The 11,555-nt window shown below is 45.7% G+C and overlaps 2 protein-coding genes across 2 annotated transcripts; one reads left to right on the forward strand and one right to left on the reverse strand.

Moving 5' to 3' along the window:
- The first annotated feature begins 504 nt into the window (after positions 1 to 504).
- Positions 505 to 1,486, forward strand: LOC136523948 (aspartyl protease family protein At5g10770-like). The gene is made up of 2 exons (XM_066517457.1): positions 505 to 1,244; positions 1,309 to 1,486. The coding sequence occupies exons 1-2, from the start codon at positions 505 to 507 to the stop codon at positions 1,484 to 1,486; spliced, it is 918 nt and encodes a 305-aa protein (XP_066373554.1).
- A 9,180-nt stretch (positions 1,487 to 10,666) lies between these two features.
- LOC136523949 (F-box protein At5g07610-like) lies at positions 10,667 to 11,338 on the reverse strand. Its single transcript, XM_066517458.1, has one exon. It carries the CDS (start codon positions 11,336 to 11,338, stop codon positions 10,667 to 10,669), a length of 672 nt encoding a protein of 223 aa, XP_066373555.1.
- Positions 11,339 to 11,555: the final 217 nt, after the last annotated feature.

The raw sequence follows: 11,555 nt of genomic DNA on the forward strand, positions 1-11,555 counted from the left end.
CCATGGCTTCTTCTCTGCACTTATCCCTGCTAGTAGTATGCAGTTACGGTTGTATTGCCCTTGCAGTAGCTGCAGGTCATCAGCAACGCAAATTTACCGTAGTGCCGACAGCCTTCGTACAGTCATCATCAGAAGCATCGTGTTCTACACCAAAAGGTATTGTATTGCATCGATCAAACAGTGTGCAAATGCCCAGATTTCTGACACCAATCGAATGTCCGTCCTCTTTGCATGCAGGGAATCCACACGCAAACCGCGTCTCTGTGCCACTAGCGCACCGGAACGGGCCGTGTTCGCCAGTTCAGGCCAAACAAGAGCTGTCTCGCGGCGAAATGCTTCGCCGAGATCGTGAGCGCACGGAGTACGTCATCAGGAGGGTCTCAAGGTCAAGGAGCAAGAGACTGCTGGACAATGGCGCGGTGAGCGTGCCGACACAGCTGGGTTCATCCTAAGACTCGCAGCAGTACGTTGCCACCGTGGGCTTGGGCACGCCGGCCGTGCCGCATGACCCTCATCATAGACACCGGCAGCTCACTGGCATGGGTGCAGTGCAATCCGTGCAACTCCAGCCAGTGTTATCCCCAGAGGCTCCCTCTGTCCGAACCCCGCACCTCTTCCTCCTACTCCCCTGTTCCCTGCGACTCACAGGACTGCAGGGACCTGGCCGCCGGTATCGACGGCGATGGCTGCACCGGCTACTGGGACTGCGCCTACCAGCTTCACTACGGGAGCGGCGCGACCCCGACCGCGGTGTACAGCAGCGACGCGTTGACGCTCGGTCCCGGAGCTGTCGTCGAGAGCTTTCACTTTGGCTGCGGCCACGACCAGAAGGGCAAGTTCGACATGGCCGACGGCGTGCTAGGCCTTGGCCGCCTGCTGCAGTCGCTCGCGTGGCAGGCGTCCGCGCCGCACGGCGGCGGCGTGTTCTCGCATTGCCTCCCGCCGACGGGCAGCTCTACGGAGTTCCTGTACCTCGGCGCGTCCAACGACACTTCGCGCTTCGTGTGCACTCCGCTGCTCACCATGGACGAGCAGCCGTGGTTCTACCAGCTGATGCTCGCTGGCATCAGCGTCGGAGGGCAGCCGCTTGACATCCCTCCGGCCGTGTTCCGGGAGGGCGTGATCACGGATTCGGGCACGATGATATCGCTGCTTCAGGAGACGGCCTACGAGGCGCTGCGAACTGTGTTCCGGAGCGCCATGGCGGAGTACCCGCTCGCGCCGCCAGTGGGAGGCCTCGACACGTACGTGCTACAATTTCACGGGCTACGATAATGTCACCGTGCCGACCGTGTCGCTGACATTCAGGGGCGGCGCCACCGTCCACCTCGACGCCTCTTCCGGGGTCCTGGATGGCTGCCTCGCGTTCTGGTCGTCTACAGGGGACGAATACACTGGTGTCATCGGAAGCGTTTCTCAGCGAACCATCGAGGTTCTATACGACATGCCAGGTGGAAAAGTTGGATTCCGGACGGCCGCTTGCTGACTGGAGTAACTGTTGGTCCACGTTGCTTGGCGTCATGTGCTCTTGGACACTCCTGTTTCTGTCACACTCACACACACACACATATACATATACTCTATATATATATATATATATATATATATATATATATATAGTATACAGTATACTTTGTAAGCTGGCTATAGAATAGTTTATTGTGTAGCCAGGCCAACCGAGCGCACCAGATGCCCATCCGATCCAGCCGGCCAGCCCCAAAGCGTTACTGCTTTCCTTTCCAGCTGCATGCATGCCGGATCAACGCTGCAGGTAATTGCAGTAATTAATGACGCTGGATATTTGGAATAATTATTTTCACGCCTTCACACGGTGCCATTGCCATGCATGCAAAGCGTGTACTCAAAGCTGGTGTACTAGTACAGCTGGTGCCATGCATGCAAGTATTACGAGAATACTAAAAGCAAATACAAACCTATCGTATTCAGTAAATGATTTACTATGTTCAAAAAAAAGTAAATGATTTACTAGAAAATATATACCATTGATTGTGATTTACTAGAATCTATGCCTTGCTATCCTTGTGAATTTGACAATTATGATTTACGAGAATTTAGTGTAATTTACGAGAATGAAACTTGAATGTGAATTACAAGAACCGAAATAATTACGAGAATTCGAGTTGGCTTCATATGACAATTACATGATGAGTTACTTTGTTTAGGTTCTGGTTGTTCCATGTAACTAGTTGGCCAGTTACGAGAATGAATGAAGTCTAGAACTATACTATATTGTAACTTGGACAAAGGTTTACCATGAAATAATTACGAGAATTCAAGTTTCTTGATACGAGAATTACATGAGAGTCAAATGGTTCATGATAAGTAGTTACTATAGTATTGAGACCATTTTACCATAAGACAGTTACGATATTTCAAATGGTACATACTGTATAGCACCAGCTTGTACAGGGCGGAATCATATCTCAACATCACAAAATGGTACCAAACCGCTTCGACAATTACAGACTATATTGTTTCTTGTTTCATTCATATAATCAGGTCCATGTTGGCTGATAAGCCATGACTGAAAGTACTGTTGGCTGATTTATAGTGAGAGAAAAATATTGTTCGTTCCCTGAAAAAGTAGGGATTATAAAACAAGCGAACAGGAGGTCTTCTGAATTGATGAATCTTTGATGCAGTACCATCCACAATCACTGAAGCTGGAAGCCAGGATCAATGCACCTAGATTTAGGGAAAAAATGAAGATAAAACTTTTAGCAAGATCATGAGGCTAATAGCATCTTCTAGAAAAAAATTGTGGAAAAATCAGAATCTATAATTAGATGAACAACAATGCAGTTTGATAATTAGAGAAATCCATACAAATTATTTGAATGTAGAGATAAATCAAGCCGAGGCATAGGGAAAAAATACAGTTTAATACTCACGGATTCGGATCAACAAATAAATAGGAGAAGGATTCCGATCAACAAATAAACAGGAGATGTCACACTCACCGAAGGAGAGGACGCAGTCTATCACAGAGCTGTCATCCACTTACGACGGGCATCGACAAAGACGATTCGCCTCAGGTCCGGCCGATGAGCCACCAACGACTAGGCTGATGCATCACATCGTGGCCAGGTCAGGTTCTGAGTCGACGAAGAGGACGCGCACAGGCCACGGAGAAGGTGCCGCGCCGGAGATGACGAGAGAAGACAGGGAGGGGCCGTCCGAGCCCGGCGTCGTCTTCACGGCGAGCGAGGCTGCCGCCGGTCGCAGCGCGGGGGAGCAGGGCCGCCGCTGGTCACGTCGCCGAGGGGCCAGGTCGCCGTGGCAGGGCCGCCGGCGGTCGTCGGAATCCCACGAGGATGATGCGCACCGCCGGTCGGGGAAGGATCAGATGGACGCCGTCGCAGTGTCCCGTGTGGTGGAACGTCTCCAGCAGGAAGAAGCAAAACGTGTTTTCGTGGCTGCGTTCTTGGGCGGCGAACCTGGTGTTCTCGTGGCCGGTGAAAGAAAAGAGAAAAATCTCGGGATTAAATGAATGCATGGATGCATTAGGATGGGGGACCACCCGAGTCAAAGCCAATCTCGCTCAGGAGTTGCGGTGGGTCTCGAGTTCGCAAGTTTTGGTCCGGCAACAGAATATGGTATTCTTTAGCGACTAATATATATATATATATATATATATATATATATATATATATATATATATATATATATATAACCACTACTCTATAGCTAGATACAAAATAACTTATTCTATAGCCACTTTGAGTTACAATAATTACTATGTTAATTTACGAGATTACAGTAACTCCTTACTAAGTGGTTTAATTACGTTATGGTAAATATCCCCATGTGTTATAAATATGTATTAACATTATCGTAAATTAGTATATAAAATTATCGTAAATGGAGGTGGCTATAGAATAACTTATTTTGTAGCTGGCTACTGTTCCAAATTATTGAACGAGGGACTACTCATTTTCTTAGTTGTACAAGAGGTTACTGTGCTGGAAGCTTGAAACACTAAACATGACAGCATGTAACCCTGTTTGGCACAATATTTTGGTTGCTTGCACAAGATAGGCTCAGTACTGGAAAAATTCTGAGAAGAAAGAATATGCAGCTTCGGTCCTTTGATTGTGTTCTCTGCAACGATTCTTGTGAAAGGGTAGAACATCTGTTCCGGTTTTGCCAATTTCCTAAATCCTGCTGGAACCTTATTGGGATTCAAATGACAAAAACTTTAAAGATAAAAATATTAGCGGAATTTTCTTAGAGTATTTTTATTGATTCAGTGATTTTTAGCCTAAATTGTATTTTCTATGATTTCGAAACGATTATATGAATTATTACTTTATAGATAAAGAAACATTCAGAAATGATGGCCTCCTGCATTCGAATTCTAGTCTACTCCTCTATTCTAAATTATAAATCTATTAGGAGCTTTTTGGAACCTTTTAATTGGAGGAATTGAAATCTACTCCCTCCGTTCCAAATTATAAGTCGCTTAACTTTTTTGGTTCATCCATTTTGCTATGTACCTAGATATATTATTTATCTAGATGCATAGCAAAATGGATGTATCAAAAAAGTCAAAGAGACTTATAATTTGGAACGGAGGGAGTACTTAATAAATTAAGCTATTTGGCTTGGAATTTGACATTCCACCACTTTTCAAAGTTCCCATATAAGTCTACCTCAAATTCATAGGGTGGGAGATGGGAATTGATTTCTATAGATCAACATGCTATGTTTCTACTTTGCAACATGTTAACACGCTCTTCAACTCGCTCCCCTACGGTAGAAATACAACACATAAGTATCTCTCTCGTATAGCCAACAATAATATATAAATATAATCCATATACAATCATATTAGCTTAATTAATATGTGTCTAAATTATGATTATTAAAATAAATTCAATTCCAAGGATCTAAACGGGGTCTTATGAAACACATGGTCTTCAATATACATTTTGAGAATTGAACAACTTATCCTCGCTGAAGGACCAACAAATATCGACCTTTGCCTTCACTACCTTGATTTCTTCACTTGCAGAGGTGAAATCCAAACCTTTGCAAACTCCATGCAGCTATCCACAACTTTGGGTGCACGGGGCAACGCCTAACTATTAGGAGGCTTCACCTCTAACATTAACACATGATTCACCAAATGATTGATAAAATCCACAAGAGCTCGAGGATGAGATTGTTCTTTCTTGTTCTTAATCAGCCAATCTCTCAACCCGACTATCTAGATGCCTCAAGAATTAAATAGTCCTCACAACCCGACTATCTAGATGCCAAGCGAATGGGGCCAAAAGGGTAAGGGGATAGCTTCTTTGGCCTTTAGAGAGCTGTGTTTTCATGGTCAGAATGATCTCTAAGAGATGGGTTGAGGGCATATACGTACCCAACCCCTAAAACTAATCGTCCAATCACTTTTTTGCACTGGCTCGGAATCTGGCCAACAAAGAATTTTCAAACAAAGAAATTAAATTAGCCTGAGCACTCGGTCCATAAATTGGCCCTGGAATTCAAAAACCCAAAATTTCTTAGCACTTCTAGAAGAAGTCGGCTAAAACAACCAACTTTTCATGCAAGCGGCCACTAGACCGACTGGCTAGCAGCGCCGCGTTGCACCGTGGCGACCCAGGTTTGAGCCCCATGAGGCGCGTTTTGCTGGGCGTAGGCGCAAAAAAATCCTCTTATCTGTCCCATATCAAAACATAGGACTAAGGCTAGTCCAGTCTCACGGGTGTTGCGGTGCCACTCTGTATAGGTGAGGTAGGGGTTTGGGGATTTTCTCAACACAATGTCCGGGGGCTGTCATACTCCTCGTCGATCTGAGTTTTTTTTAACAACCAACTTTTGACTCCGATTTCAGATATCAATGACTTTGGAATCTACGGAAAGCCTACTCGGAGGGTTCCACCCCATCTAAAAACAAGGTCCAAATTAAAACCACCGTATGTAAGTGTTCTGACAAGTACTTCTCTCAAGTTAATACGGTACAAGGGTTTGTTTAGTTTAAGCATTACCACATTAAATGTTGCACCCGTCATGATAATACATCATACCTACACTATCAAAGATTAAAATCTATTTCAACCTATTGATTGAGCTTGCATGATTCTTCGTATGCCATTTCATCATTATATATCTTAATGTTTTATGGTGACACAAATCCTACATGGACTAAGACTTAAGAGAACACTACTACACTCGACATTTTACAGCTACGTCGTAACCCTCATCATAGTTCAATTTTGGCCTCAGCAGTAAACTATCGGCAATGATGATGATAGCCCTCACCATCACTATCTAAGACCGACTGCGGTGTACACTAACACCGCCGTATTGGCTTGTGATCCGTCTGTGATAAGGTCCTTACTTCCGTCGCATTGGAGCACGACCCGGCTGTGTTGATATACACTAACACCGCCATGTTGGCTTATGATCCGTCCGTGATCAAGTCGTTGTTTCCATCGCATTGGAGCACGACCCGGCTATGTTGGTGTACACTAACACCACCGTGTTGGCTTATGATCCGTCCGTGATCAGGTTGTTGTTTCTGTCGCGTTGTACCACGACCCGCCTGTGTGGGTGTACACAAACACCGCCGTTTTGACCAATGATAAGGATCACAGTCGCCTTGCACAACGACCCGATTGTGTGCAGTGTGTGTTCACCATCGCTTTGGCGCTCGACGCGTCTGTGTCAAGGTGGACATCACCGTCACTTCAGCGTATGAACCGTCTAGTCATTGGTAATGGTCACCGTCGCATTGTAGTACGATTAGGCGGTGATACACTATTGACCCCTACCGCATGAGACAAATAGCAGTGGTGTTGTCTGTCTGCTTCACCAACAGCAAGTGTTACGACAGTGATGACAAAACAGACAACGGCCCTTACATCCGACGGTAACAGAATTGCATCTAGTTTTCACAATTTATTTACTAATTCAGATAGGCCTTAATAACTTACTAAACATACACCATACAGATATAATCATTACACACCATTCATCATGTCCACAACGAAGAGTACTTTTTATAATAAGAAGCGACACTAACATAACAACTGTGTCAACTCAAGAATTAACACAAGCGGTACATAGATAGGAGAATAAAGGTTCCACTCCCTACAGACTTACATAATGAAAACAAGGTAGATGTGCTCCGCTCCTTCAGATTGACACTCCTGCTTGCAAGGCAAAGCTTCCTTCAGCTTGGTAGCCAGTGCACCATGGAACCCCTCTTCTTCCTCCCTCAGCCATTGCAGGAAAATCATTCAAAAGCACTCAGACTCCACAACCTGCACAAAGCAGTAGCATTAATAATATTCAACATACAATTGCTTTAGTTACCAAGGCAAAATTGAACTGTATATAGAATCAAAACAACTCTCTACCTGAAGAAAGAACAGCATATGCAACTTTACTGCACTTCTACTGACTCCATGAAGAAGGTAACATAAGGAAGATAGTGAGGTCCCTCCGGATGTAGCCTCCAGGTAGGTCTACGATACCACACGACCTGGGTAGGAAGGACAAAAACTTTTCTGAGGTTCATGTCATATGCGATCAAATTTTTATCCTCGCCAACAAGGAAAATCAAATTCCATTCTAGATGAACTGCAATCACTCTGTAGTCCGCATCGCAAACATTGTAACCAAATTGAATATTGTCCCATCTAAATATCTCCAGTGTGGTCACTGTATGCTTTAGTGTCCAGTTATCGGTACCATAGTCTTCTAGGACCCAGAATGAAAGCTGATACTTCCTAAACATACTAGCAGTACATACACACAACTGACCCTGAGCTTCATGGATGGAGATTGCTTCACTACGTGGCCTACGAATTTTCCTCCATGTCTTTCCTTGCATATCAACAACAGCTATCTAGGACAACTCCAGCCAGTGCATAAAACTATTAAGAAACACACTTGTCGAATATGTGCGTACAACGCCCTCGTCTCATTCAGATTCCTTAAACATCCATGCTGCACTCTTAGATGAGTAGATGCTCACACCTACGAACTCACTGACCCTCTTCTTCCCATATTCAATCACATCGAAGTGCGAGGAGACTATCAGATCGAACCCCAAGCGAGCTGAACCAAAAGAACGGTTATTATCCAGCAGTAACAACCATTTGTTAGTCACCAGATTACTAACAACATAGCGAAACCCAACGCGCCAGCATAGGATGAGCCTGCGGTAGCAATCTAAGATCACAACATCCTCAATGAGGAAGGGCAAGAAGGTCAAGGAGGGGTATTCACCGTTGATGCTAGTGAACTTGCATTTGCCTTTCCAGCCACGATAGAAGAATCTGGCGAAAATCTAGGACAACTCCTTAAGGTACACAGATTCAGAGATGGCTCCACGAGTGACAAACACACTTGTAGCTGCACAAGGTGCGGACGGTGAGGCATTGGAGGATGAGGATGAAGACATGGTCTATGAGGACAGCCACTTTGTTCCTCTTGTTGGGGGGCTCCTCCTCCATCTTTAGTTCGTGACTAGGATCTAGTGGAGTGGGGCCGACAATGGAAGCGGTTGCGCTATTGCCTGAATCAGAGAAGGAGCGCATGCGGAGATTGGATCGAGTGAAGAGGGGAATAAAAATCCAAGAAAGATGGAGGGAAGTACGAAAGAATTACCATTGCCTTTAGATCTTGTGGGATTGGCGGCCACGGCGGTGATGAGTAGTAGGCTAGTCATTGGTGGATCTGTGTGGGCCCTGCGGTGAGGCATACCACCATGGGGTACTAGCTTGTCGGCGGTGAGTGGTGGCTTGCACCCCGCTGAGTAGGGGCGGTCACGTAGTTCAGCACTGGGGAGCAAGCAGCGACGATGAGGAACAAAAGCTATGGCTGAGGAGAAAGACACAGGGTGGGGAGCGTGCTTTGTAAGCAACCCTTTTAGACGCAGGAATGAAAATTGTGCCCAACTTTGTAAAAATGCGTGGGAGTCCACGCGCGGGCTAAGAAATTGACGAAAGTGTTACCATCTAGACCGTATGCAGGCAGCGGTGAAGGCAACTGGTGGTGGTGAATGGGTCCTATGAAGATGTTCCAGGAGACACCACGCCACTATCATCGCGAATGGCAGTGACTGCTGCCTGGTTGAGGGCGTCACTCGTTCTACCCGATTGTAAATCGTCACTCGTTCTACCCGATTGTAACTAGAAAAATGTTAGATTAAGTACAAAATAGGCCACATTTCCCACGCAATCTTAATGGAGCACACTTCTCATGGAACGGTGTTGGGTCCTATGAAGATGTTCCAGGAGACACCACGCCACTATCATCGCGAATGGCGGCGACTGCTGCCTGGTTGAGGGCGTCACTCGTTCTACCCGATTGTAAATCGTCACTCATTCTACCCGATTGTAACTAGAAAAATGTTAGATTAAGTACAAAATAGGCCACATTTCCCACATGATCTTAATGGAGCACACTTCTCATGGAACGGTGTTGGAAGTTAGATGGAGAAAATTGACTGCACCACGCGGCTAGTTGTGAGTTCCCATGCCACTTCGCAGAGGGTATTTAGCCCCCGCTCGGCCTCCTCTCCCGCCTCCTCCTAAATCAACGTACATCAATCACTCTGCTCCACCTCTCCAACCCTCTAGCTCACCGCCGTCCACACATCGTAGCTCCATCTATGACGCCACGTGAGCCCTTGGTTGACCTCATCACGTTCCCTGGCACATTTGATTCCCTGCCACATTCCATCCTCATCTAAAACTGACATGTACTCAAGCGTATGATATGACACCAGTGGGGAAGGCAATAGTCAAGGTCCATGACATCCACGGCCACCCACGCGAGTTACACATGTGACGGAGTAGGGAAGACGGCACGGACACATTTGATTCCCTTCCACATTTTCTTCCTCATCTATAACAGTACTCAATGAGGTGCATCTATAACGTGGGTGCATTGTAGTACAGTGTGTCTTCCTTCTTCATTGTCACGCAGGCCTTCCTCCTCTCAGAGTAGGGCATTGTCAGACTAATGCTTAATCGCCATATGAAACAACGACAGGAGCTATAAACACCACCATAACGTACTGTTCGCGCCAGAGAAACGAACCAATTTGCAAACACAACAAAGATGGCACACTAGTTTAGCTACAATAATGACAACATCCATCCTAGACGAAATTAACATGGCCATAGACAATTAAACAACATTGGTCCATTTGAACATGTCGTGACATAGAGATACATCAAATGAAGCTTTATTCACTGCTCCCCTAATGACTCCAAGAACAAGAACAAGGGAACATAAGGAAGAAAGTAAGGTATGCTCATGAACCGTGATAAGACTACCATAGCTACGGTCCACACTAGCAGGGATGACATTAACTTTTCTTCGATCCATGTCATAAGCGATGATTCTTCTTTTCACCCCATCAAAGAAGATCAAATTCCATTCTAGGTGAACTATAATCGTTGTGTAGTCCGAATCATAATCCACGTAACCAAATTTAATATTAGTCCTTCCTAACACATTCAGTGTGCTGACAGTATGCTTCAATGTCCATTTATTAGTAGCATAGTTTTCAAGGATCCAGACTGAAAGCTGGGACATATTATGACCACCAACACCACCAATAGTACATACATACAAGTAACCCTGAGCTTGATGGATGGAGGATAGAGTACCATGAGGCCTAGGAATTTTTCCTCCATGTCTTTCCCTCCATATCCACAACAAGTATCAGAGAGTATGCCATAATGTGCAGACAACCATTAAGAAACACACTTGCTAATCTTGAACGTATCACATCATCAATGTCCTGGCCCCATTCAGATTCCTTATAGATCCATGCTGCAGTTTGAGATGAGTAGATATGCACACCTAGGCACTCAGCGTCCTCCTCCTCCACAAATTCAATCATATGGAAGTGCAGGGAGGCTATCGGATCGAATCCCAATCGAGCCTGAACAATAGCATGGATGCTAGGCGGTAGTACCCACAAATTCTTGGTTGCCGGATTGTAGACGACATAGCGGGATCTAGCAGCTTCAACGCACAAGCATAGGACAAGACCATTGCAGCAATCTAAGACAGCTACTTTGTCAATGGGGTAGGGCAAGAAGGACAAGTTGGGGCATTCACTGGGGATGCTGGTGAAGTTTGGCTCGCCTCTCTCGCTGTCATAGATGAAGCCAACCACAGTCTGGGGCAGCACTTTGTGGTTGTGGGAGATGAGGCCATTCCAAGAGTGACAGACACATTTGTAGCAGAACAAGGAGCGAGTAGGGAGGCGGTGGAGGATCTCTAGAACAACATCCTCTGTGAGGCTGGCCAGTGTATTCCTGTTGTTGGGGGCCGCCTCCATTTTGAAAATAATGCGATCATTAGTGTGCAGTAGGATGAGAGCTTCCTTAGTAATGAGATCACTAAACAGAAAAAGAATCCGACAAAGATCCATCAGTGAACTGCGAAAGCATTACCCTTGCCTTTGGATCTAGTGGCGGCACGGCACGAGGCATGCAATGGCTCACACAAATTGCGAGAGACAAACAATGCACCAACCTTGAAGAGGGAGAAGTGGA

The sequence above is a fragment of the Miscanthus floridulus genome, chromosome 18 (genome assembly GCF_019320115.1).
Source record: "Miscanthus floridulus cultivar M001 chromosome 18, ASM1932011v1, whole genome shotgun sequence".
NCBI lineage: Eukaryota > Viridiplantae > Streptophyta > Magnoliopsida > Poales > Poaceae > Miscanthus > Miscanthus floridulus.

Excerpts from the sequence above, each read along its gene's own strand:
- LOC136523948 (XM_066517457.1), top strand. The coding sequence starts at position 505 with ATGACCCTCATCATAGACACCGGCAGCTCACTGGCATGGGTGCAGTGC. Across the intron at positions 1,245-1,308 it reads CCAGTGGGAGGCCTCGACAC|GGGCGGCGCCACCGTCCACC; the intron begins GTACGTGCTACA and ends GCTGACATTCAG.
- LOC136523949 (XM_066517458.1), bottom strand. The coding sequence starts at position 11,338 with ATGGAGGCGGCCCCCAACAACAGGAATACACTGGCCAGCCTCACAGAG.